Genomic DNA, 23,046 nt, shown 5'->3' on the forward strand with positions numbered 1-23,046 from the left:
AATCTAAATCGAGGTCCTTCTTGATGTGCCCGGATTTGAGAGCAAAGTTGCGCTCATCCCAGCCTTCTACCCGCTTTTGGGGCTCCAGCGGTAAAGAGACGAGTAGCGAATGTCAACATTCAACAGCCTTCTTGGTCTCCTGGAGAGGAGGATGGTGAGAGCAAAGTCATGCTTGTTGACGTAGTCAGTAGCTAAAGGCCACCACCGCACAGATTACGGTTTTGCGGATGGCTTCGTCCAGGTATTTCCCCAAAAATATTATACAACGATTGCTAACGTACTGCATTTCATTTTCTGTTTGAGGCATATAGCATGCCGGGAATATCCCCATGGAGGATTAGTGCTGCAACTTTCCTCAACAACTTGTCCATCTCGTATAGATATCCACGCATTCTGTACCTCTGAAAAATATGATGATGCCCAAAGATTGAGTCACAGGCAATTCAAGGTCAAACCAAGTTAGCAGACTGATTAACACTTGCTTTTGAGAAATAAGGCCATATCAGACTTGACTATACATACCACCGGTTTGAACTGATTTGATTGTCTGATTTACGTCAATGCCTGTATCAACCTGGCCACAAAACACCCCCCTTTCCCGGACACTTGCAGTCTACCGAGTCAGGACGGGAGACAAGGGCACATTGATACCGATATGCTCAGTAGGTGCCGAAACCACTTGTGCACATTTACTACCTTCACCTATACATGTCCTTGACATGTATTGGCATTACCTCTATTCACATTGCGGCGCACTTGGGTAGGAGTTTGCAGCCAGTTCGTGGTGCTGATAGGAGGGTTCTTTGGAGTTCAAAGGGTGGTTTATTAGATGAAGGAAGAAGACTAAGACAAAAATACCCAGAAGGGCACCTAAAATACCCCGTCAACAACCAGGACACCATTGAACCTTCCAAGTTGCTTTGAGACGTACCGAGTAAATTGAGACCTTTGGGAACCAAGTCAGAAACATGAAGTCGCCAACTTTATGTTTCGAAAAATCGGGTTGCGCCAGCTAGAAACGAATAGTTGGAAATCAAGACACACCCTCAATGCAACAACTGCGTAAGAAGAACAATGTTCTGGAGAATGTGATTATTATTATCATAACTCATCAATCATATGTCCAGCGCCTCGCTAGCAGCGATCAAATATGACACACACACATAATGGGTATCTCTCCCCCAAACACGCCAGCAACTCCATCCACCCATTTACCTCTAAATCACCATACTACCTAGTACTCAACCTTTCCAAAAACCTTGTCAAAGCCCGTCAAAGTAAGGCGGTAATGCACCTTGTTTCCCTCCTTGACCCTCTCCACCGCCTCCTTGCACCCATCCTCTCCAAGCTGCACCGTCTCCACCTTGGGCACGATGCCCTTCTCGGCCGCCAGCTGCAACATGGCCTTCATCTCCTGGTGATTACCCAAGTGGTTGGCCGACAACTTGGCGCCGTTCTGCATGAACGCCAACACCTCGAGCGGGGGCAGCGGCTTGTCGGGGATGCCGCACATGTGGAACTCGCCGCCCACCTTGAGGACCGAGAGGTACGTCTTCATGTCGAACTTGTGCGTCGCGTCGGCGCAGTTGAGCAGGAAATCAAACTTGAACTTGTACGGCTCGGCCCACTTCTCGTCGTCGCTGGTGACAATGACGTTTTGCGCGCCCAGGGCCTTGGCGTCGTCGGCCTTGTAGGCTGAGTGCGTCAGCACGTGCACCTCGGCGCCTAGGGCGCGCGCCCACTGGATGCCTAGGTGACCGAGACCGCCGACGCCAATGATGCCGACGGTCTTGCCGGGGCCGACGTTGGCGCGCACAAGCGGGGAGTAGGTGGTGATGCCGGCGCAGAGGAGGGGCGCGGCGAGGTGGGAGGGGATAGCGTCGGGGATCTTGAAGGTGAAGTACTGGTGGGCGCGGATGTGAGAGGCCCAGCCGCCGTGGGCGGTGGAGCCGTCTTCGTAGTTGGCGTTGTAGGTGTCTTTGGTTTATTAGTGTTGTGCTCGGAATATTTAGTAAAGGAGGAGGAGGAGGGTAAACACATACCAACCATGTGAGGGCAGTACTGCTCGTTCTTGCTCTTGCAGACATCGCACTTGAGGCAGGACCACACCTGGGCACCAACGCCGACGCGATCGCCCTGCTTGATCTCGGTCACATTCTTGCCGACCTTGATGGCCTTGCCGACCACCTCGTGGCCAACACAGAGAGGACCCTCAAAGTCACCCCAGCCGCCGGTTACTGTGTGAATGTCGGACCCGCACACGCCGCAGCACTCGATCTGGACGTCGATGTCGTCATCGCCGAAAGGCTTGGGCTTGAGCTCGTGGCGGTGGAACTGGTTCCAGGTCTTGGGCGAGTCAACGACGAAGCCCTCGAAAGTCTCTGGGTAGCCCATTTTGATATGTTGATTGGTGGTGTGATAAGGGTGGGTTTCGTGTAAGTGATAAGACTTGTGGTTGTTGTTAAGGTCTGGTAGTGCCTGGATTCAAGGAGATCCTTTGTCGTCCAGAGATGATTATTATTATGATAGTAAAAGATGAAAATGAAGAAGTAGTGATTCTCGCGACTGAAAACGAAGAACCGAAATGTATTTATATCTGCTGGTGGCCTGCAACGGCTTTTGCATATGATGCTGCTTGTTGTGATGTCCCTAACAGCAAACAAGTTGGAGTTGGCTGTTAGCGCGTGGAAATGACGTCTTTGACTTGACGACCGACGGTCTTGAACTGGAGCGACTTACAAAGCATAGTGTACACTGCCAGAATGGGATTTGTAAGATTACTCTATTGGGAAAGTCTTCACGAGGAGGCTCCATTCCATCGAGATGAATATGATCAGATCGGTTTGACGGCAGCGATCCGCGGCGGGTAGTCTCGGTAGTGTTGATTCAGGAAAGGGGGTGTTGGTTGTGTCACACACACTTCAGGGGTGTTATCGTGAAGCTGGGCTTGCTTGGCAAGTACACAACCCTAACCCATGGCTGATGCATCAAAGTGTACTGTGTACACTAGAGTATGTAGGGGTCTCTGGGCGCCAAGTTTTCTCTGCCCCCTAGTCTACTCACCCATGTCAACAATCCACCATGTCATAGTGTAATCACATTCAAAGAGATGCCATGATCAAGTTGATGATGTCATCGAGAGGCTCTCTTATTACCTATGCTCTCCTGAATAAGTAGAATGGAACTGATGCGCTATCAAATTCCAACCCAGCCACCGGATAGACTCGGGGCTTCACACCAGAACCAAGTCTAAACTGCCTTCAAACAACGTAGCGTAATACTTTTGGCAGACTTCCAGGTAAAGAAATACCGATGCTCCCTTCCAAGCATCATGTGTATACTTATACAACCCCGTTCCATTTCGCGGGGATCTTCTTGTTACTCTCTGTCTCCTGAGTCCTACCTTGTTAAAGGCCCAAAGATGTTATGTTTCCTCAAGTCAGTCGATCGGCTGCAGGTCCTATGTTAACTGCTTCAGAACGCTGATTGTGGGCGCTAGGCTCAGGGGTGCTTGTTCTCAAAGTTGTTCATCAATCCATGCGTGTATCTTGTGTTCCGTGCCTATTTCTGCACACGGCCATAACCCTTTCAGGGTGTTGCGTCGCTTGTATCCATATCTTGTAAATCTCTTTCCTTCAATCTGGCGAACCCTGGCGTCAGCAAGATCGGTTATTCGCTTACTCAATGCTGAGCCGTGTGATCCCATCATTGGTGTCAACCATGCCTTGGAGCCCGACCCTTTTGCCTGTGCTGAAACTGGGTCTTCTATGGACTGGCGTAGTAGCTCCTCCCACCACCACGGTCCCATTTTGAAGATTTTCGTGTTGTTGCCTAACCCCATCCCCATTGACACTACCCGGTCGTGATGAACTCGGGCCCCAGGGTGCTAGGTCCCTCTGCATTGGGCTCTGCAAGATCGGTGAGCCCATTCCGGGGCTGACGGCTCGTCGTTTGAAACTCATCGGGTCGAGGTCGTCATCTCGGCGTCGCTTGTTGTTGATTCGGCGCGTAATTTCGGCTGCCGTGGGAACACCATTCGCGGCGCCCGGAAAGCTTGTGCTGGCTAATGTGGTAGATGAAGATGATGAATTTGTTGGCGGATTTCCGGATGGCGGTAGAACAAAAGGCGTGGGGCCTTGCCTCAGTTGGCTCTCGGATCTCGAAGACGGCGAGTCCATGCTCATATCGTCCATGCTCATGGCTGATGATGAGCCCCTCGGCAGTCCAAAATTTGGCGGTGTTCGCATCCCGTTGCTGCTTGCCCCACTCTCCGAAAACGTGTCCCAAAACATCTTGCCCTTAGAGTTCTTCAGGACCTGCTGTTTGAAGCTACTGCTGCCAGGTATGCCACCGGGAATACCACCAGGCGTTGTATTGCCATTACCACTGCTGCTTCCATTCGAGTCCATCATCATCGCATCGACATCGTCCATACTGTCATGGGTTGGCATCAGGTTCGGACTGGTTAAAGCGGAGATTGGTAACCTGGGTTCTAGATCCATGTCACTCTCCCGTACTTGTCGGACAACTTCGGCTTCACGCTTGACTTCGGCATCGATAGGTGCGCTCTCCTCGAGAAGGGCAGCGCGGATGCGGGCAAAACCCTTGGTCTTGGGCTAGGTATTTACGGTTAGTCCATGTCAATAGCGAGCAAGAAAGGTAGTGAGAATAGTGCCACGTACCAGCAAGTTTCCCCTATGACGGGTCACAGTCCGCCGAATGACTCCTGGTCGGGACGGGCTGTCGACCGCTTCAAGCTGCCTGCTAGGATCGTCGCTCTCACTGCCGGAGATGTGTAGCTGATTGGCCGCCCAGCTGATGCTCTCCCTCCTCGGCTGCGGGCCGTCCAAGCCTTGTGGCGGAGACATGGACATGGCCGCACCCATGGGAGTGGTTGGATGGAAGCCCAAACCCAGCGGTGTCTTGTGTTTCCGGCTCTTTGGCTGCTTCCTACGCTGACGTTGCTGGAAACTTAGTAGATTGTTGACTGCTGGAGAGCTGCCACCAGGCATCCATGGGTGCTGCCCGCCCATGGCCATCTTGTTTGCTGAGGGCGTGGTAACAATGGGCTCCTCCATGTCCTCGTCCATAAGGTCGTCGTCGTCCGAGCTAGACGAGGTGTCGGTGAGTAGGGCATGGGGAGCCTGACTGCCCAGGGAGCTCGAGACATGCGCACGCTCGTGGCCGCGGTTGTTGGCCATGAGGGACCACAGCGAGCTTGACGTCTGCTCCATGGCGGTGCCTTGGTCGCCGGGCCAGCGACCAGGACCGGCGGGGATGTTCATGGCCCTCGAGCCAATGGTGGGAGAAGAGCTGGGCGAGGCCTGGTCGACGACGGTGGAATGGTGGAGGGTGGTGGCTGCACGGCTAAAGTCTAGGCCACGTGAGCGACGGGGCAGGATGTTTGGCGAGGGCGAGGCGTAGATGTGAGAATGGTCAAGCTTTGGTGAGAGCGGGGCAGGGGCGGCGGGTTTGACGTAGGCGGAGGGGGTGGAGGCGGAGGCGGGCGCTCCCGCAGGGTGGGATGGGGGTGGTTGATGGGACTGCAACTGGGACTGGGAATGGGCTTGTGAAAGCGCCAACGGTGGAGTGGTGGCATTCAGGTTGTTGATATCCACGTGCGGCTGTTGGAGACGTGCATAACCTGAAAGGAGTGGTGCATCACCTTCACCACCAAGTGGAAGCTGGGGTAGTTGCAGCGCTAGGCCTCTGACTGCAAACCCCGCGCGGACGGGAGTTGATGGTTGTTGCACAGAGAAAGCGTTGCCGTCTGCCCCTCGTTCTTTATCCCGGATGGCAATATCATCCTGGGACTTTCGTCGCGGATCGCAGAAGATGTGCGGTGCTGGCGAGAGCTTTGGTGTTTCCTTTGCGCCGCCGTCCGAAAGGGATCTTGTTTTGGTCAAGAAACCAGCTCCAGCTCCAAGGCCCCCGCTTTTGTTGTTGTTGGTGTTGGTCGTACTACTTGTCGCTGCGGTGTCCGCCTCCTCTTTGCTGCTGTTGTCGTCAATCACCGCCACATCGTCCATGAACCTGTCCACGTCCGCCATTCTCGATTCTTCTTCCATTTGTCTGAGGCGTCGCGTGATTGGGGCGAAATTGGCTCGGTCCTTATAATGGGCGCGTATAAAAGTGGTGCAATAAGCCCAGACAGCTGGGTACGCGGCGCGTCTCGTGTCTCGCCTCTCGGCTCGGGGGGGCTATGCGGTCGAGGGATGCAGTGTTGAATCTTTGTTCGATGCCGTCGTATTTCGTAACTGAATAGGGGGTACGCAGTCGTCTAGAAAGCGCAGGGCGCCATCGGGAAGAATTCCCACGCGAACTCTCGTTTGGAACCTGGAAGGAATAAGAAAAGTGAAGAGACAGAGCAACGTCGTTGAGGGGGTCGATGAGGTAGACGTCGTCTGGGGGACGTCCAAGTGCGGCTAAGTCGACTGGTGTAGTTGCGGGTAGAGCTGGGGCTCCAGGCGCTAATACCACCCACTAGAAGTGGCCCTGGTCAGCGCCTTCTGCGCCCTACGGAGCCGCTTTCCGGGGCCCCCTTGCCCGGTCTGTGTTGGTCTTGGCCTAGCGTAAGGTACCTTTTGTCAAGACGGTATTTCTCATTGCATTACACCCGAACCGGGCAACACCGTGAGGAAGGTTCCCCTCCTTTCCTTGTTCCACTTCAATTGCAATGCAGAACATCACGGCAAGTCAAGGAAGAGTTTGAGAAAGTTTCTTGGATAGCCGGATAATAGGTATCCAAGCGATGTGAAATCCACACTCTCCAGCCCCCAGATTGGTTCCCGGACCACACTGTTCGGGAGATCGCCGTCCCATTTTGCGTCATTTCAAACAACGGAAACAAGCGAGGAAACATGTAAGCTGACAATGGAACCCCTCAGCATCAGACTGTGCGAACCAGACACGCCAACATTGTTCGAGAACTCGGCCGCTGTAGCGTACCTGGCTTCGGAATTGCACATGAACCCTGGAGTGTGGGGGCACAATGTTCAATTGACCCGAAATCCTGGCACCAATTGTCTCATTGTTACGCCCCATTGGCCATTTGACTTGTGTCTTGTTGTTGGGATTATAGGATACGCTCTCTCGATGCCGGGAATTGTGTATGTGGAAGTGTCGGAGATTATTTGTGTAGAGGGGAAACGGGCAGTCACTTCACACACTCTACAATTCCAACAGTATTGGATGTAACGGAACCAACAAGCAAGGCCCGTGATAAATACCGACAGGCACGAATAACGGTAAAATACATCTAAGCTCTTCAAAATTTCAACACCGCGGTAAGATACCTCGACACCGCAAGCAGCACCAGGCAACCAAAATACCTAAAACAAAACAACACCGTCTTTTATCGCGGAGAGAGCAAACAGGTCTCATCACGTCATTGAAAATGGCACCAAAAGAAACCAAACAAAAATCCATTACCAAGAAATCCCACCCAGGCGGAAAACCAAAGGGACCAAAACCCCCAAAGCCCCAACCGCGCAAACCACCACCACCACCACAATCAACAGCAACATCCCACATCCAGACACCAAAACTACAACCACCCCTCCCAACAACCTCCCCCTGCGGCACCCTCCCCCTAAACTGGCCTTCCAACCTCCCCTACCTCACCGCCCCTCTCTTCTCTCCCCTTCTTACCCCCTCCCACTACTCAGCCCTTCGCACTCGTCCACCAGCAGATTCCATCGAGCCGCTTGACGAGTTACCAGCCGATTATGTTGCAGGACCATGCAAAAAGGCAGTCATCTTGCCCATCACAGACAAGAGACATCCAGCCTGTGGCCAAGCAGGTCTATTTGCCGCGAGTGACTTGAAGCCGGGAGAGTTGGTGGTGAGGTACTTGGGGGAGATTCATCCGGGAGGGGAGGAGTGGGGTGGGAGGCTGGTTTTTCCTCCTCGCGAAGATGAGGAGGAAGAGGAGAGTGCTGAGGATGGAAAAACAGATGAAGTGAAGCAAATGGCGGAGGAAGAAACAGAAGAACAGGTTAAGTACAACTACAAACAATCCGACTACGACCTCTGGCTCGACCACGCCCTCGACCTCGCCATCGACGCCGCGCGGTGCGGTAACGAAGCTCGTTTCGTCAATGACTACCGCGGCGTTCCCAACCCTGCCTTCTCACCGGGATATAAACCCCAAAGCAAGAAAGAAGAACTTTTCATGAAGCGGCCGAACGCCGAGTTCAAGGTGGTCTGGGATCCGCTAAGGCAAGAAAGGGCTATGGCGGTCTATGTCCTGCCGGCAGGAAAGAAGGCTGTCGGAAGGGTGAGGGAGGTAGGGATTGCGAGGGGGGAGGAGGTGGTGGTTAGTTATGGAAAGGGGTTTTGGGAGGGGAGGAAGGCAGAGGAGGAGGAGGAGGGGTATGAGGGTTAGATGTGTGTGTTGGGGGTAAATAGAGCTTGCAGTGAGAAACGAAATTTGAGTAAAACAAAAGATTAGAGTATGCCAAGCGGTCATCGGTGTCCAAGGTTGAGCATGTCGGGATGCTATCACCATGGCCGGTCCAGACACCTTGAACCCTAACCCTCTCACGACAATAGTGTACCTCTACTTGTAGGAAAGGGGTTCAGTCCTGTTCGTTGTCTTGGATGTCTGATCTGCCCCAGGGGCAGGCTCGGCAAGCTCCCAAGTGATCTACAACTGTGTAACGCAATCTGTCGGTAGGCTCGGGACAGATCTGTTTCTGATCCTAAGGCTGGTTTCGCTTCGGTTTGTTGTACTAGAAAGTTTTTTTGGGATATGTCTTTTCGCGTCTTGGTCAACTTGCAGAGGAAGTCTAGAATATGGAGAGGGTCGCCATGCTGTGGTTTTGGTTCGTGCAGAACGAAACTACCCATCATCTGACAACTGGTACATATTTGTATGGCTCCAAATCTCCATCACATTCGAGATGTCGGGCTCTTGTTATTACATCAAATTCAAACTTCTTGCCATCTGCAGGTTTTACGAAAACAATCAAAAAGTCGAGCCCCTTTTTATGAAGTGATATGAGGCCAAGGTTACATCCAATAGTTGGTTCCGATTGGTGCACGCTGCGGAGCGGCGTTTTATGGAAAACGGGACAGAAAGGAACCACTGAGGTCCGGGCCGGTGGACTTGGGTGGAGTAAGACCATCCAACAGTGAGTTGTGCCTGCGTAGAGGCTCACCGCCAGCTGGACGACAGCTGTTGTTGTGACGTGAGTTATTTGACGGATGGGAATACGTAAAACGTTGGGGAAACGTTGAGAAGTGTACAGATAACATGGAGCAAACCTAGCAGGAATTGTGTTTTGTGTTCACGAGGGCTTCGATTTCCCCGCCGTCGACTCCAATGCGGGGAGCTAAAGGTCGGAGTCCAAGCCCATGGAGGAAACTTGGATCATGTCTGTTGCCGTGTGATGCAAGATGGATGGGTCACAAGTTGAACTGGGCTATCGCGGGTCGAGATCAAGAGCGATGGTGTACTTTTCTGGGTCAGCAGGTCTACAGTACCTAGATGGTTCGACTGACTCGGCTGCAACTACAAAGTCCGTCAGTGGTCTAGACAGCACGGTCCCGTGGGCGATATGATGACCCGGAGAATTTGAGTGAACAGTTGAGTGATCATGGCTGCCTGTCCTCGCCTTTACGTCCGATAGCTGTATATGGCAAGACGGACGGGGACCAGGTGCGATGTCCGCAGCGCATTGGTAAGGTCCAAGGATAGGGGATATAGTCATCCTTGAGGATGATCAATCAGAGTCGGGATGCTTGTGGCCAAGATGTCTTTCCGGTTGAAAACGGTCGGTGGGCCGTTGTCGCGCACCCTCAAACATGGGAATCCAGAACAAACCAGGGAGAAGACAAGGCTTCACCATGCAAGACAGAGCTGATAAAGACTGGACCTCCTTTTCTAAAAAGCCCGTGATAATGGACGGCTGGCCAGAAGATGGAGGGTAGGATGGTTCTAAGCGACCTGCCTATCATTCTGTATCGAATTAGAGCCGATTGGGAGGTCAAGAGCGATTTAATGCAAGGCGGTGATGGTGACCGTGATAAGATGCCCTGGATGCTGCATTGGCCGTTGAGTTAGTTGGTGGTGTGCACTCCCTCCCCGTCACTAATAAGTAGCCAGTAGTGTACAATCATGCCGGCAGAGAGGGTGTTCATGCGGTGTGGTGCGCAAGGCGACTGACTGACTGCATAAAGATTGAGACTGGAGTGGAAGGATGTGAAGATGGATCATGAGTGTCAAGTGAACATAAACAGTTGAAACTTGTCTTTTTAATGTGAGACACTGAAGACGATGGGGTTCCCCTGCCCAAAGAAGAGGTGTCCTGCTTCTCCCGAATCATCCACCACGGCCCGCGCTTTGCCAACTTGGGCCATAGCGCGTCGAACCCCCCCCCCCCCCCCAAATGAGGGTCCGGTCCCCAGCAGGGGAGCTCCAGACCCCCCAATTCGCTGGTCTATCACGCATTGCTTCCCGACTTTTTGTCCCCTTTCGGTTTTCCAGCCCCTTTCTTTCCTCTTGTTCTTGTAAACAACAAGACACAACTTTCCTTCGAGAAGCAAAGGTTTTCCTTCTTTTCCCCCCCTTTGTACTTCTTTTTGTAATTATTTCTTCCCCTGGGCTGTCCTAAGTACCTAGCTTCAGGACCCTTCCATCCGATTTCTTCTGTTTTCCCCTCGAGTCGGTCAAAGCGAGGTTATCATCCCGTCTTTGAATTCCAAGGAGGACGAGAAGAACAGACAAGAAAAAAAGGTAAGCGCCTCTAACCATGTTTCTGCTGCCAGCTGCCAGAGGCTTTTCTGGCATTGGCTTTGCGCTTTCGCCCCCCGCGTCCGTGAAGTTGGGACTTGTTTCACCGGTTGTAGTCGTGTACTTGCCCGCCGGAAAGAAAAGCGGCGCCTGAGCTTGTTGACCGCAAACTGAAGAGCTCCCGTTGTGCTTAAATACACACTGCGGGGCCATCATAAAACTCATGTTGGATAGCAACAAGTTGCTGACCTGTTGGAACACCACACAGAACGTCAGGGTATCCCGTTGATCTTACGCACTCGACTTACACCCGACTCCTACCATCAACAGTTCGCCCAACATGTCGGAAGCCGACAACACCATTGAGGTGGCTGAGCAGGTCGATGCTCCCACTCCCACTCAGTCAGAGCCCGCCCAGTTGGAGGCCGAGCAGCCAGTGAGTGCGCCGTCACCGCCGCCGGGCGAGGAGCCATCTACCAACGGCACCGCGGATGCGGATGAGGATGCCAATGCCAACGCCGATGCCGATGCCGAGGCCGAGGCCGATGCGGGCGCGAAGCCGACGGCAGCATCCCCCAAGACCGCAAGCCCCAAGTCCCCTACCACGGCTGCGAAGCGTACCACGACAGGCACAACAAGCACAACAGCGACCGCCCGTCGCTCAGCAACCGGTGCTGCCTCCACTGCTACCAAGCCCACCGCCTCTTCTGCCACTCGCACCAGCACCACCACTGGTACCGCGGCCAGCAAGACCACCACTCGTCCGGCCAGCATCTCTAGCGCCCCCAAGCGCCCCACGACCGCTGCCTCCACCACGACGGCTTCTCACCGCACCCGACCATCCTCTTCCGAGATTGACAGCAAGTCCACGACCGCTTCCCGTCGTACATCGGCTGCGCCCAGCAGCACTGGTGCCTCGCCTACTAAGCCATCCGCCAGAGTTTCCAGCACCACCTCGAGCACCACCGCCGCTGCTCGCAAGCCAGCCTCCAGCAGCACCGTGTCCCCCAGAACAAGCACCACTGGTGTATCGAGGACACCAACCACCACCAGCTCTGCTGCCAGCGCTGCTCGAAGCGCTTCCCGCGCATCAGTTACCACACCAACCTCCGATGCCGCAAGAAAGCGTCTTTCTCTAGCTAGCTCGACCGGTCCCACGCCGACGACTGCGAGACACACTTCCCGCCCTTCGTTGGCTTCGAGCGCCGGTGCTGCCGCTGCTGCCGCCGAATCGGCCAAGGAGATCGAGGCGCTCAAGAGCAAGCTGGAAGCCAGCGAGGCCGAAATCGCAGAGCTCAAGTCTCAGATCACCTCATCCCAGGAGAAGATCGAAGAGCTCAGCACAAAGGCCGCCGACTCCACCACCAGTTCCGATCAACAAGAGGCCGCTCAGGACGGCTCTAGCCAAGAGCATATCGATGCCCTCACCGACTTGAAGGCCGAGCATACTGCCGAGATTGAGACCCTCAACAAGCAGATTGCCGAATTGCAGGAGAAGCTTTCCTCTGCTGAGACTGAGCTTGTCGCCCATAAAAGCCAGCTCTCGGATGCTGCGGGATCCAAGGATGTTGCGGATTCGGAGGTCACCAACCTGAAGGAGTCCTTGGCAACTTTGGAAGCTGAATACCAGGCCAAGCTGGCTGAAGCTGAGGCCAATCTTGGCAAGGCCAAGGAGGAGCACAATACTGAGATTGAGGCCCTCAAGGCCACTCTTACTGAGCAGCATGAGCAAGCCTTGATCGAGCTCAAGACCAAGTTTGCTGAGCAGCAACAGGACGGCGATGCTGGAGCGGCCGAGGCCCACGAGAAGGCCATCCAGGAACTGAAGGCTAGCCATGAGGGCGCCCTTGCTGAGCTTCAGAAGAAGATTGACGACTTGTCCTCCGTGCAGGCTGCCAGTGATGCTGACGCCACCAAGCTTGATGCCTTGGAGTCCCAGATTTCTGAGCTCAAGGCTAAACTCGAGGCTGCCGAGCAGAACGCCGAGTCCGCCAAGGCCGAGCTCGAATCCAAACTGGCTTCCTTTGCTTCTCTGGAGGCCAAGGTCGCTGACATGGAGATTGAACTGTCGGCTGCCAAGGAGGAAGCAACCAAGGCTGCTGCCACTCACGCCGAGCTCCAGAAGCGTATCGACGAGCTTACCGAGGAGACCAAGTCTCAGGAGGCCATCATTGCCAAGCTCAAAGAGGAGACTGGTTCTGCAGAGGAACTCCAGAAGCGCATTGAGCAGCTTACCGAAGAGAACACCACGTACGAGGCCACCCTTTCCAAGCTGAAGGAGGAGTCTTCGGCTGCCGAGGACCTTCAGAAGCGCATTCAGGAACTCGAGGCCGAGGCCAAGGACAAGGAGGCCACCATTGCCCAGTTGAAGGACAACACCACCGGTTCGGACGAGCTCCAGAAGCGCATCGATGAGCTTGGCAACGACCTCAAGGACAAGGAGGCTACCATCGCTCAGCTCAAGGAGGAGCTCGCCGCTGCCGAGGAGCTTCAAAAGCGCATCGAAGAGCTCACCGAGGAAGCCAAAACTAAGGAAGCCACCATTGCCAAGCTGCAGGAGGAACACAAGGCCGCGGATGATCACCACCAGCAGCAGCTGCAGCAGGTCAGCAAGGACTACGAGGACGAAATCGAAAGCCTCAAGGGTGATGCTTTCTTCAAGCGCAAGTTCCAGGAGCTCGAAGTCAAGTATGCCGAGCTCACCAAGTCTCACGAGGACGCTACTGAGGAGCACGCCAAGGCTCTTGAATCCGCCAAGGCTGAGTACGAAGCTGCTGTCAAGGCATTGGAGACTAAGGAGGCCGAGCATCAACAAGCCTTGGACGCCCTGAGGGCTAGCCTTGCCGAGGAACTCGAGAGTGCCAAGGCCGCCGCCAGACAGCAAGCTGAAGAAGCCAGCCTCGAGCAGCTTGAGGCCCTCAAGGTCAGCCATGCTAGCCAGATCGATATCCTCAAGGGTGAGAGCGCGGCTGCTCTGGCCAAGGAACTCGAGGCACTGCAGGCCAGCCATGCCGAAGAGCTTGCCGCTGCTCAAAAGTCCGTCGATGGCAGCAATGCTTCCCAGCTGGAAGAGATCAAGAAGGAGCTCGAGGCCAAGCACTCCGAGGAGATCCAGAAGTTGATGGCTGATCTTGAGGATGCCAACAAGATCAAGCTCGAGCTCGACGACCTGAAGAGGAAGCATTCCGAAGAGCTTGAGCAGCTCAAGGCTGAACTTGAGAGTGGCGACAGCCTCAAGAAACAGCTTGAGGAGCTCGAGGCTAAGCATGTCGAGGAGGTTCAGAAGCTCACGGCGGAACTTGAGAACGGTAGCCATCTCAAGGAGGACCTCGAGGAGCTGAAGGCCATTCACGCCCAAGAGGTGCAGAAGCTGATGACGGAGCTCGAAAACGCACACAGCCTCAAGCAGGATCTTGAGGATGTCAAGGCCAGGCATGCGGAGGAGTTGCAGAGGCTGACGAGCGAAGTCGAGGGCTCTACTAGCCTCAAGAGCGACCTCGAGGCTGTCCAAGCGAAGCTTGCTGAGGCCGAGGCCAAGCTTGCCGCCGCTCACCAAACGGCTGAACAGGCGAGAAGGGAGTTGGAGGACAGCAACGCCGCCGAGTTCGAGAAGATGATTTCGACACACCAAGAAGCCCAGGAGGCTTTGAGGAAGGAGAACGCGGCAAACGTCAAGGCTCAGCTTGAGGCCCTGAATACAGAACACGAGAAGGCCATCGAGAGCCTCAAGGCCAGCCATGAGGCTGCTCTGAAGGAGCAGACTGAGGGTTTGGCCAAGCTCGAAGCCGCCAAGCATGACCTTGAGATGGCTCTTGCCTCTCTCAAGATTGAGCACGACAAGGCCCAAGAGGAGTTGGACAATGTCAGCCAGCAGTTGGCGATGGAGAAGATGGACAAGTTCACTGCTCAGGCGGAGTTGGATGCCGTCAAGAACGCCAGGCCAGATACTAGGGAGCTCGACCACCTCAGGCAGGAGCTTGCGGCGATCAAGGCTGCCCATGATCAGGAACTCCAGGAGCAGAAGCATGCCCTCAAGGCCGCCTTCGAGCAAGATCTCGCTGCCCAGCGGACGTCCTTTGAGAGCGAGCTCACCATTACCAGTGAAACGGCAAAGAAGCACGCTGCTGAGCTGGCCAGTGCCAAGGAGGAGGTCGCCATTCTTCACAAGGAGTTCCAGGCCTTCAAGCTCGAGGCTGAGGCTAAGCAGAAGACTTTCGAGGCTGACTACAAGGACATGCACGACAGCCTGACGCAGCTGGTGGAGGAGGAGCAGAACCAGAAGGCGGCTTACGCCCGCAAGTTGGCCGAGGAGGACAAGATGATTGTCGAGCTCAAGGCGCAGCTCAAGGTGAAGGAGGCTGAGCTCGCAGAGGCCAAGGTAAGTTCCTCTCGGATTCGGGCATGTTACGGATAGGGAGGCAGATCTAACTATGTTGCTGCAGAACCACTATTCCAACGGATCGGATAACTACGGGATCAATGGCCACAGGGCCGCGGCGGAAGGTGAGCTTGAGCCTGACAACTCATCCTCAGCATTAGCTTCGGTGCGACAAGCCCCTGTTTGATTGTTTTTTTGCTTTGACTCCTTTTGTTGTTGCCCTTTTGCCCTTCCTTCTAACAACCTAATACCCTTACCCCAGACCCAGAGCAGCCAGAAATTCATCTTTCTAGAGCACTTTCGAAACATGTTCTAACATGATTGGCGATGGACACAGATCAATAAGGCCCAGAAGATGGTCAGCCAGCTGGCGGAGTTCACGGAGGACCTGGGCAACCAGAACTCGCAGATGCTCCAGTCGATTACGGATATCAAGGCTTGACTATCCATGATCCGCTTCGCGTCTTGATTGTAGACGCTCCTTGAGTGCTTTTGTTGAGGCGTGTGAGTGGGATCGGGAAAACAAAAACATATGGGTTGGGTTATATACACACACAACGATATCGCGACGGCATGTAATGTGTTTGATGATCATTTCATGCTGATGGAATATGGAAAGGAAAAAAAAGATCGGGGCCGCCTCCGGGGTTTTCTCCTTTTTTTTTCTTCTTCGTTTTGGTAAGAAGGAGGCTGGCCGACACTTATGGGCTCTTTATTATCTGGTTCATTTATCAATGACTCCTAATTCTGTTTATTGCAGAGCCATATGTCGGAGGGGGTGTTTCGTGGGGCACCGTGTCATGGCATTGGCTTTTTAATCGAGCGAGCTTGGGTCTGAGTTCTCTTGTCAAATTTTGTATTTTTCTGCGGATCTGTATACTACATAGCAATGATTATATGTATGGGCAATTGGTGACTGGGAGGAAGATGTTGTACAGTACCAAGGGACGTGACGTGATGTGATGGTGAAGTGCTTCTGTCTCACCGTGTCACCGTTCGTTCCCTTCACCGAGGAAGCACGAAAGAGGCGGCGAGCGGGGAGGGGTGCATTCAGTCATCAGGTAGGTGTAGAGGGCGTGCTTGTAACGGCACCGACGCAGTGAAACCCCAATGGAGCGTCTGATAAGCTGATAAGGGAAAAAAAAAGTTAAAATTTTTCCCCATGTTGTGCTTGTCTCGGCCAATGGGATTTGGTGGCAGGAGGCGAGGGGAGCCAAGTGCGGGTGTCTTTTGTCCACTGCAGTCCAATCCAGTCCCGTCCTCTCTCCTCACGGCCAACGGTCAAAACTCCAGCCGCAGCCCGTTGTTCCCTCCTTCGGAGCAGTCAGTTCTTCCGCTGCGAGAACTCAAGTTATTCCCATCCGACTTGGGATAGTTTCAATCGAGGAAACATCCTCCAGGTACGTCCACGAGACGAGAAGAGAGACCCGACCGCATATGCCTTCATTTTCATTTCCCAATTGCCTTGCCACTCACTCCATCCATCTTATCTTTTATACATTCAATCGACGCTTTCCTCCACTTTACTCCTTCACACACACCTCACCTTGGGTCATCATGGCATTGGCTGCGCTTCTTTGCTTTGCACTTGGATCGCTTCACATTTTGAAATTTGCATTCTTTCCGAAATACCGCGTCAATCTTTCAATTGTTTCTTGTATCAAAACATCCAAAGTTCGCAACATTGTCATCTGATGTCATTGCACTTTGTTTGTTGACTACTCCTTCTGTTGCGATTTCATTTTTCATTGCACAATCGCTGCCGGTGCTAGGTGGTTGCCCTAGATGGATGTCAACTACTGTACCACTGCAATCTCATGCCACTGCCGGCCACTACCACCACGTCTATTTGCCCATGTCCATGTCGATAGAAAACCCTCAATTGATCTTTCCATTCACTTGTTGTGCACTCGCGCACTACTATTTCATTCCTCTTGCAGTCATACATGGTTCCCGTTCCAATGCTAATACTGATGGTAAACCAAAGTGACTATTAGCCACAGTCAAGCTGTGTCGGTCATTGCTGTTGTCCTTCATTGCGACCAGCGGCAATCACTACACTTCAGATATAGTATAGGTCTACAAGACCATACATGATAGACACAACGGAGTCGCCATGGATGAAAAGAAGCCTGACCCGGGAGCCGACGAGGTCATGACCGGCATCTCCCACCCCTACCCTTCCCCCACCGTCGAGACCACCGATGCTCAGTTCTACCACATCTCGGCCCAGAGGGACGGCGAGTTGGAGCACCAGGCCGTCCAGTCTGACGGAGCAGATCAACCAGACGGCCTTCCCACTGTCACCGACCATCATGAAAACCACAACCTTCATGAACTCCAAGAGCTACAAGACCCTGTCTCGCCAAATCAGCACTCGCGACCAGGACCTTCGCTAAGTAGTGAAGATTTGCAGCTTGCTGCCCAGTTGACCCAAGATCTTGCCCCTGTCATAGCTGCCGCCGCTGCTTCCCATAACCAGGCTCAGGAAGAGCAGTTACAGGTCCCGGTTCAGGTTGGTGTGCCTGTCCAGACCGAGGATGTGGACATGCAGAATGACACCGGCGACCCAGACCTCCAGGAACAACTCCAGGTCCAGTTGCAGAACCACAACCATGAGCTTCAGAGCGTGATGCAGTCCCATGCTGAACAGCAGCAGCAGCAACAACAACAGCAACAGGGACAACAGCAGCAGGACCAAAATAGTCAGCAGCAGGAGCAGCAAGAGCAGCAGCAGCAACAATCACCTCAACAGCAGCAGGCATCTCAATCGTCACAACAGCAGCCTCAGCAACAGCAACAGCAACCCCAGGTCCCAGTACAGCCTCATCCTCACTATGTCCAGCAGCTATCACAGATGCAGCAGACACCTGGACCTACGACCGCCCATCTGTCTACCCACATCCCCATTGACCATCTCGCAGGCACTCACCCTCAGTATGGCGCCGCTGTCCAGGATAGCACTCCTCCCCGGAAGCGTAGCAAGGTGTCCAGGGCTTGCGATGAGTGTCGCCGCAAGAAGATCAAATGCGACGCCCAATCCGAAGTGTCCGACCAGCCCTGCTCAAATTGTCGCCGGTCATCTGCCCCATGTCTCTTCAGCCGCGTTCCCCAGAAGCGTGGTCCCAGCAAGGGATACATCAAGGAGCTGGCCGACCGCATCAACACAATCGAGGGTAAACTGACCGGTGCTGCCGTGCCTGATCCCCTGGATAGAAGGAGGACAACGCCTGCCGAGCCATTTGGGTCCCCCATCCCTGGTGATGACGGGAGGAAGAGGCCGTACTCGAGCATCTCGAGCGAGACCTTTACTCCCTCAGCAGCCCACGAGCGGCTGGCGGGCTGGGGCTCGGAGGCGAATCGGGCGCCGGAACATCGGCCGATTCGTCCGTATCACCCGAATTATCCCCAGATCCATTCGGTGAATGATCTAGTGCCGAAGCCGCCGGCCATGTCGCAGACTCCCGATGTGAATGGAGTGCAAGCGCAAGTCTCTGAGGCTGCCGCTGATGTGGCGTCGCAGGATGGGTTAGCTAGCAATGGCTTGTCTCAAGAGCCGCTGGAACAGGCGAGGGAGATCTCTGATGTTGCTTTTGAGTGGTGAGTAATGATTGGGCAAATGGGAATGAGAGACCGCTAACTGTGTCCCAGCTACCTAAACTCCGTACACCGGATTTTCCCAATCCTAGCCAGCAGGAAAGACCGCGTCCATTCCATGCTCTCACAATGCCCGCCAGTCCTCCAAGAGGCCTTCTACCACGCTCTCTTCGCCATGCTCAACCCCATGCTCCCCGAGTCAGCCGGCCGCGAGAATTGCAACTCCTTGACCTCTCATGGCCTTCTCAACGAGTGGGATTCCCAGCCTCGCACAGTTTCGTCACCAGTTGCCGACCTTGTGTGCCTACAGACGCTCATCATCCTCATCATCGAAGCAGACTATGGCGGCATCAGCGCTGTTAAAGGCCAGCGGGGTGGTCCCAAGAAGCTTTCCCTGCTGGGCGAGGCGGTTGGCTTGGGTTACATAATGAAGTTGCACCTTGCGCCTCCTCCCGACGTCAATCCGAATATGGACCTAGATCTTGATTCGGAGAAGAATATCGCGCTGAGAGCGTGGTGGACGCTGGTTGCCTTGGACCGTTGGAATGCGGTGGGTACGGCGGCGCCGAGCATGATCAGCTCGGATGTCGTGGTTACGCCGGGACTGAGGAACATTATGGGTGATGTGGTTTACAGCTACACCAGTAAGTTTGGCCGGTTAATATGGCAAAACTTTGATCGCTGACAGTGGTCGCAGAAATATCGTTCTTGTTGACACAGTTCATCCCCTTGTTCCTGACCCTATCCGCGCCAACGCCCTCGGACTTTGCAGCCTTGACGACCAAGAAGCCATTGGTTGCATCCCTCCTGAATGCCCTGATGGAAAGCTTCCGCTGGCAGTTTCCCGCTGATCTCATTACCTCCCCGTCTTCTGACCCAACCTTACTACTGGCCTACTGGCACATACGTCTGCTAGCGGACCTGTGCTCAGGAGGAGCCAAGGCAGACTTTGCCCTCCAAGACTGCGCCAACATCGTCGGCATCCTTACAGGTAACCCAGAGCTGTTGACCCCGCTCAATCACCACTTCATCAGTCTGGTATCCCTAGCGCTACTAGAACTCGAAAAGCTGGAGCGGACGAAAGACGATGCAGGCCGCTTGCTGAAAGATCTGTTGGATTTTAGAGTAGCAGCCAGTCCGTGGACCAGCGTGGTGCGGGAAAAGATCATGAGCGTCAGCTTGATCAACAAGGAACGGAGTTCAACAGCCGTCGTCAACGGCAACCATAACAATACTGGTACTTCGAATCAGTCGCAAGTCCAGAGTCATCTTCAGGCCGTTCTCCAAAGCCAAAGTCTAAGCCAGCCACTACAGCAGCTTGCGGACTTGGCTACCGTGGCCGCTGGGGTGGAACAGAGTGCGAACGACGCGAATACGGAAAACATGGTTTCTTCGGCTGCTGCTGTGGCTGCTGCGGCTGCGGCGGTTGCTGCGGCCGCTGCGGCGCATCATCAGCAACAGAACGTGGCGCTGTCTTCTGTTACTAATCCTGCTCCACAGGTTATTCCAACTTCTCTTGATCCGGAAGGGAATGCTGGGCAGGCCCGCGGAGAACCCAGTGCGGATCGGGACGTTGACATGGATATGGAGGGAGCTGCTACTGATAGCAACGAGGAACGCCATACTAATGGCGCAGAGCACACTGAGCCTGAGCAGCAGCAGCACTTCAAGACGGAGTACAGGTCGGATGAGGAGCACGAGTTCAAGACTGAACCTCAGCCTGAGACCCGACCAGATGACCATCACCAGTCCAGGCAACAACAGCAGCAAGCCGAGCAAGAGCCACAGCATGTATTGTCAGCAAGCCCAGTTGATGAAAACAGCATTGCTGGTCCGGGGCAGACGGACACTGCATCCGCCCAGGAACCAGCACCGGAAGTACCTGCTCGGGAAACAGTCTCTTCAGGCACTACTGACTCTCAAAACACCAACAAAGACGACATCACCCCCAACGGTACCTCCGCCAGTCAAGCCAGCCTCACCGCATCCCTCGCTCTCTCCCTTGGTTCCGGCTTCGGGTCCCTAGGCCTCAACACCGCCGAGATTTACGAGCACTACCAGCGCCAGCAGCAAGAACTGCAATTACAAAAGCAGGCCCAACAAGCTGTTCAACAAGCCACCCAACAGTCAGGATCTCAGTCCCAGGTAGAACCCCAAGCCGCCCAGCAGAACCCATCACAGGAACAGCAACAGCAGCAGCAGCAACAACACCCATACCATCAGCGGTTTGAACCAAAAGAGGCCACTTCTCAACATCACCCTCAGCAGCCTCAACAACAGGTCCAGCAAATCCAAGCCCAGCTTCAACCCCAACCTCAACCAGCACAACCGCCCTCCTCTTCTTTACCCCTATCGCAAGCCCAAGCACAAGCTCAACTGCAACAGGTGGTGGCGAAGCAGCAGCAATTGGTCCTCCAAACCCTTCAGCAGCACCAACAGCAGTCGCAGCAGCACCAACAACAACAACAAAAACTGTTTAGCAGGCCGTACGAGCCGGAGGTGTTTTTGAAGGCTGGGTATTTAACTTGTTTTGGGGATGACCCTGTGGGGTCAGATGGTACCAGCAATGGAAACGGGTCCGGCAGTGGGAATGGGAATGGATCTGGGTTTACGAGCGGGAATGGGAATGTGACGGGGAATGGAAATGGGACTTCGAAGTAGTATTTTGAAAGTCCGACAACGGATTTGACGCCGGAGGTTATGGATGTGGAAATGGCGCACGATATAAGCTTCGTGCCTATGAATCACGAAGGTCAGGACATGGCAGCTGCAGGTTCTGAGTATGGTACTGGTCCTCCTGGGTGTCATCATTATCAGGGGACTAGGGCCGACGGTGGTGGTGCGAATGGCTTGTGGTCGGACTGGTGTCGGTTGCTTGGGACCGGACAGAATCCTGAGTCTGAGCGTCCGTTTAGACACTAATGAGTCTCTTCATGATTTTAACACCATTAATCATTGAACATTTATTTGCCTTCGACCGTCATAGCTGTCTTGCCTGATACTACACTATTATACCGTACTAGAGTCGATCAGTGGTGATACGTAGTTGACGAGGGACTTGCATGGCATGCATAAGAAAAGATCACGAATTTAGTGAATGGGAGAGGAAATCTTGACCTTGTACAAGGGGGGAGGGAAGAACCCGGTGGAAGAGATGGTTTGAAATTTAGTACCTTAGTTACAGTGACAATGACAGTGAGGGTGTAAAACAAAGTCAGTTAGGTACTTAAAGTGTCAAGAGTAAAGACGTGGAAAGAGGAACGACATCGAATCGAGACCAAGATGGTTCACGGAGATGGCCAAAGGTTAATAGCGATGCGGGAGTCGAACTCTTTTTCTTTGTCCTTTTTTTTTTTTTTTTTTTTTTTTTTTTTTTTTTTTTTTTTTCGGTTCGAGTGAGTGACACCCTCTGGAGTGTGAGTGAATGTTTGGTTCTATATATTGTTTCACCACCACCTGGGTTTTTACACCTTCATTTTTTCTTTTCTCTCTCTTCTTGCCTCTTGATCTTGATAGGATTTATTTGCCTTAGGCGGGCGCTTCATTTATCTCCTGACATCTGATGTGGCTCAACTTTCCGTCTCGGCCTGTCACCTTCTTTTCTTTTCTCTCGTGCAAACATTCACTTGGGCTTTTTCTCGGGTGGACCTTTCTGTCTGTCTGTCTGTCTGTCTGTCTGTACCTTTCTCCACAACGTACAACCGTACGTTCAACCTGAATCACGACGCCGTGGCTGAAGGAAGGCTCGAGGGCTCGAGGGCTCAAGGGCTCAAGGCTGAAACAACCTCAAGGGACCGACTCGTTCCTGACTTGGTATTATTCAATTCAAATTATGTGTCTAGCTCAATTCCCGTCATACGTTTCATCAGCCATCAGCGTTATAGAGTGCTAACGAGATGAGACATACATGCCTAGAAACATGGGTGATATGTAGAGTGAAAAAAAAAAGAAGAAGTAGAAGAGGACTAGATGGGATTGTTGGAGACTTCTAGTGTTTGTGTGAAGTGGAAGTCACAAGTTACCTTATTTACTACATGCTTATCATCAGGTGTTGAAGGTACCTAGCTAGGCATGTAGTTGTGAGTTTCTGTAGCAACTTTTTAAGTCTACAGGCATGGCTTTCCTTTAAACTGCCTTTTTCTTCAGTGGTATTCTTTCAGCTGTGTTTTGTTAAGATCGCAAAGAGAGGGGGGAAAATGGAAAGAGGAAAGGTGTGACAAGAGGAGCACTGGAAGGGTGAAGCAGAAGGAAGGAGAAAAAAAGGGCAAAGCTTTGAACGAGACAAAAGCAAAGCAAAGCAAAGGCAAACGAAGCAGCAAAACCAAAGGGAAGTAAG

General features: G+C 53.4%; 5 protein-coding genes across 5 annotated transcripts; 3 read left to right on the forward strand and 2 right to left on the reverse strand.

The window, feature by feature from the left end:
• Positions 1-1,080: 1,080 nt before the first annotated feature.
• Positions 1,081-2,562, reverse strand: NEUTE1DRAFT_68571 (uncharacterized protein; the record flags this gene model as incomplete). Its single annotated transcript, XM_009855833.1, has 2 exons — positions 1,081-1,977; positions 2,043-2,562. The coding sequence occupies 2 exons, from the start codon at positions 2,392-2,394 to the stop codon at positions 1,235-1,237; spliced, it is 1,095 nt and encodes a 364-aa protein (XP_009854135.1).
• Positions 2,563-3,677: 1,115 nt separating this feature from the next.
• NEUTE1DRAFT_68574 (uncharacterized protein) lies at positions 3,678-6,068 on the reverse strand (the record flags this gene model as incomplete). Its single annotated transcript, XM_009855834.2, has 2 exons — positions 3,678-4,616; positions 4,683-6,068. 2 exons carry the CDS (start codon positions 6,066-6,068, stop codon positions 3,678-3,680), a joined length of 2,325 nt encoding a protein of 774 aa, XP_009854136.1.
• Positions 6,069-6,873: 805 nt separating this feature from the next.
• On the forward strand, positions 6,874-8,473 carry NEUTE1DRAFT_124466 (uncharacterized protein; the record flags this gene model as incomplete). The annotated part of the gene is made up of 3 exons (XM_009855835.1): positions 6,874-7,109; positions 7,186-7,193; positions 7,449-8,473. The coding sequence occupies 3 exons, from the start codon at positions 6,874-6,876 to the stop codon at positions 8,384-8,386; spliced, it is 1,182 nt and encodes a 393-aa protein (XP_009854137.1).
• Positions 8,474-11,075: 2,602 nt separating this feature from the next.
• NEUTE1DRAFT_131766 (uncharacterized protein) lies at positions 11,076-16,037 on the forward strand (the record flags this gene model as incomplete). The annotated part of the gene is made up of 3 exons (XM_009855836.1): positions 11,076-15,113; positions 15,178-15,279; positions 15,451-16,037. The coding sequence occupies 3 exons, from the start codon at positions 11,076-11,078 to the stop codon at positions 15,553-15,555; spliced, it is 4,245 nt and encodes a 1,414-aa protein (XP_009854138.1).
• Positions 16,038-17,229: 1,192 nt separating this feature from the next.
• On the forward strand, positions 17,230-21,371 carry NEUTE1DRAFT_50286 (uncharacterized protein; the record flags this gene model as incomplete). Its single annotated transcript, XM_009855613.1, has 3 exons — positions 17,230-18,713; positions 18,765-19,330; positions 19,399-21,371. The coding sequence occupies 3 exons, from the start codon at positions 17,230-17,232 to the stop codon at positions 21,369-21,371; spliced, it is 4,023 nt and encodes a 1,340-aa protein (XP_009853915.1).
• Between the last annotated feature and the right edge of the window lie 1,675 nt (positions 21,372-23,046).

Source organism: Neurospora tetrasperma (genome assembly GCF_000213175.1).
Source record: "Neurospora tetrasperma FGSC 2508 unplaced genomic scaffold NEUTE1scaffold_6, whole genome shotgun sequence".
Lineage (NCBI taxonomy): Eukaryota > Fungi > Ascomycota > Sordariomycetes > Sordariales > Sordariaceae > Neurospora > Neurospora tetrasperma.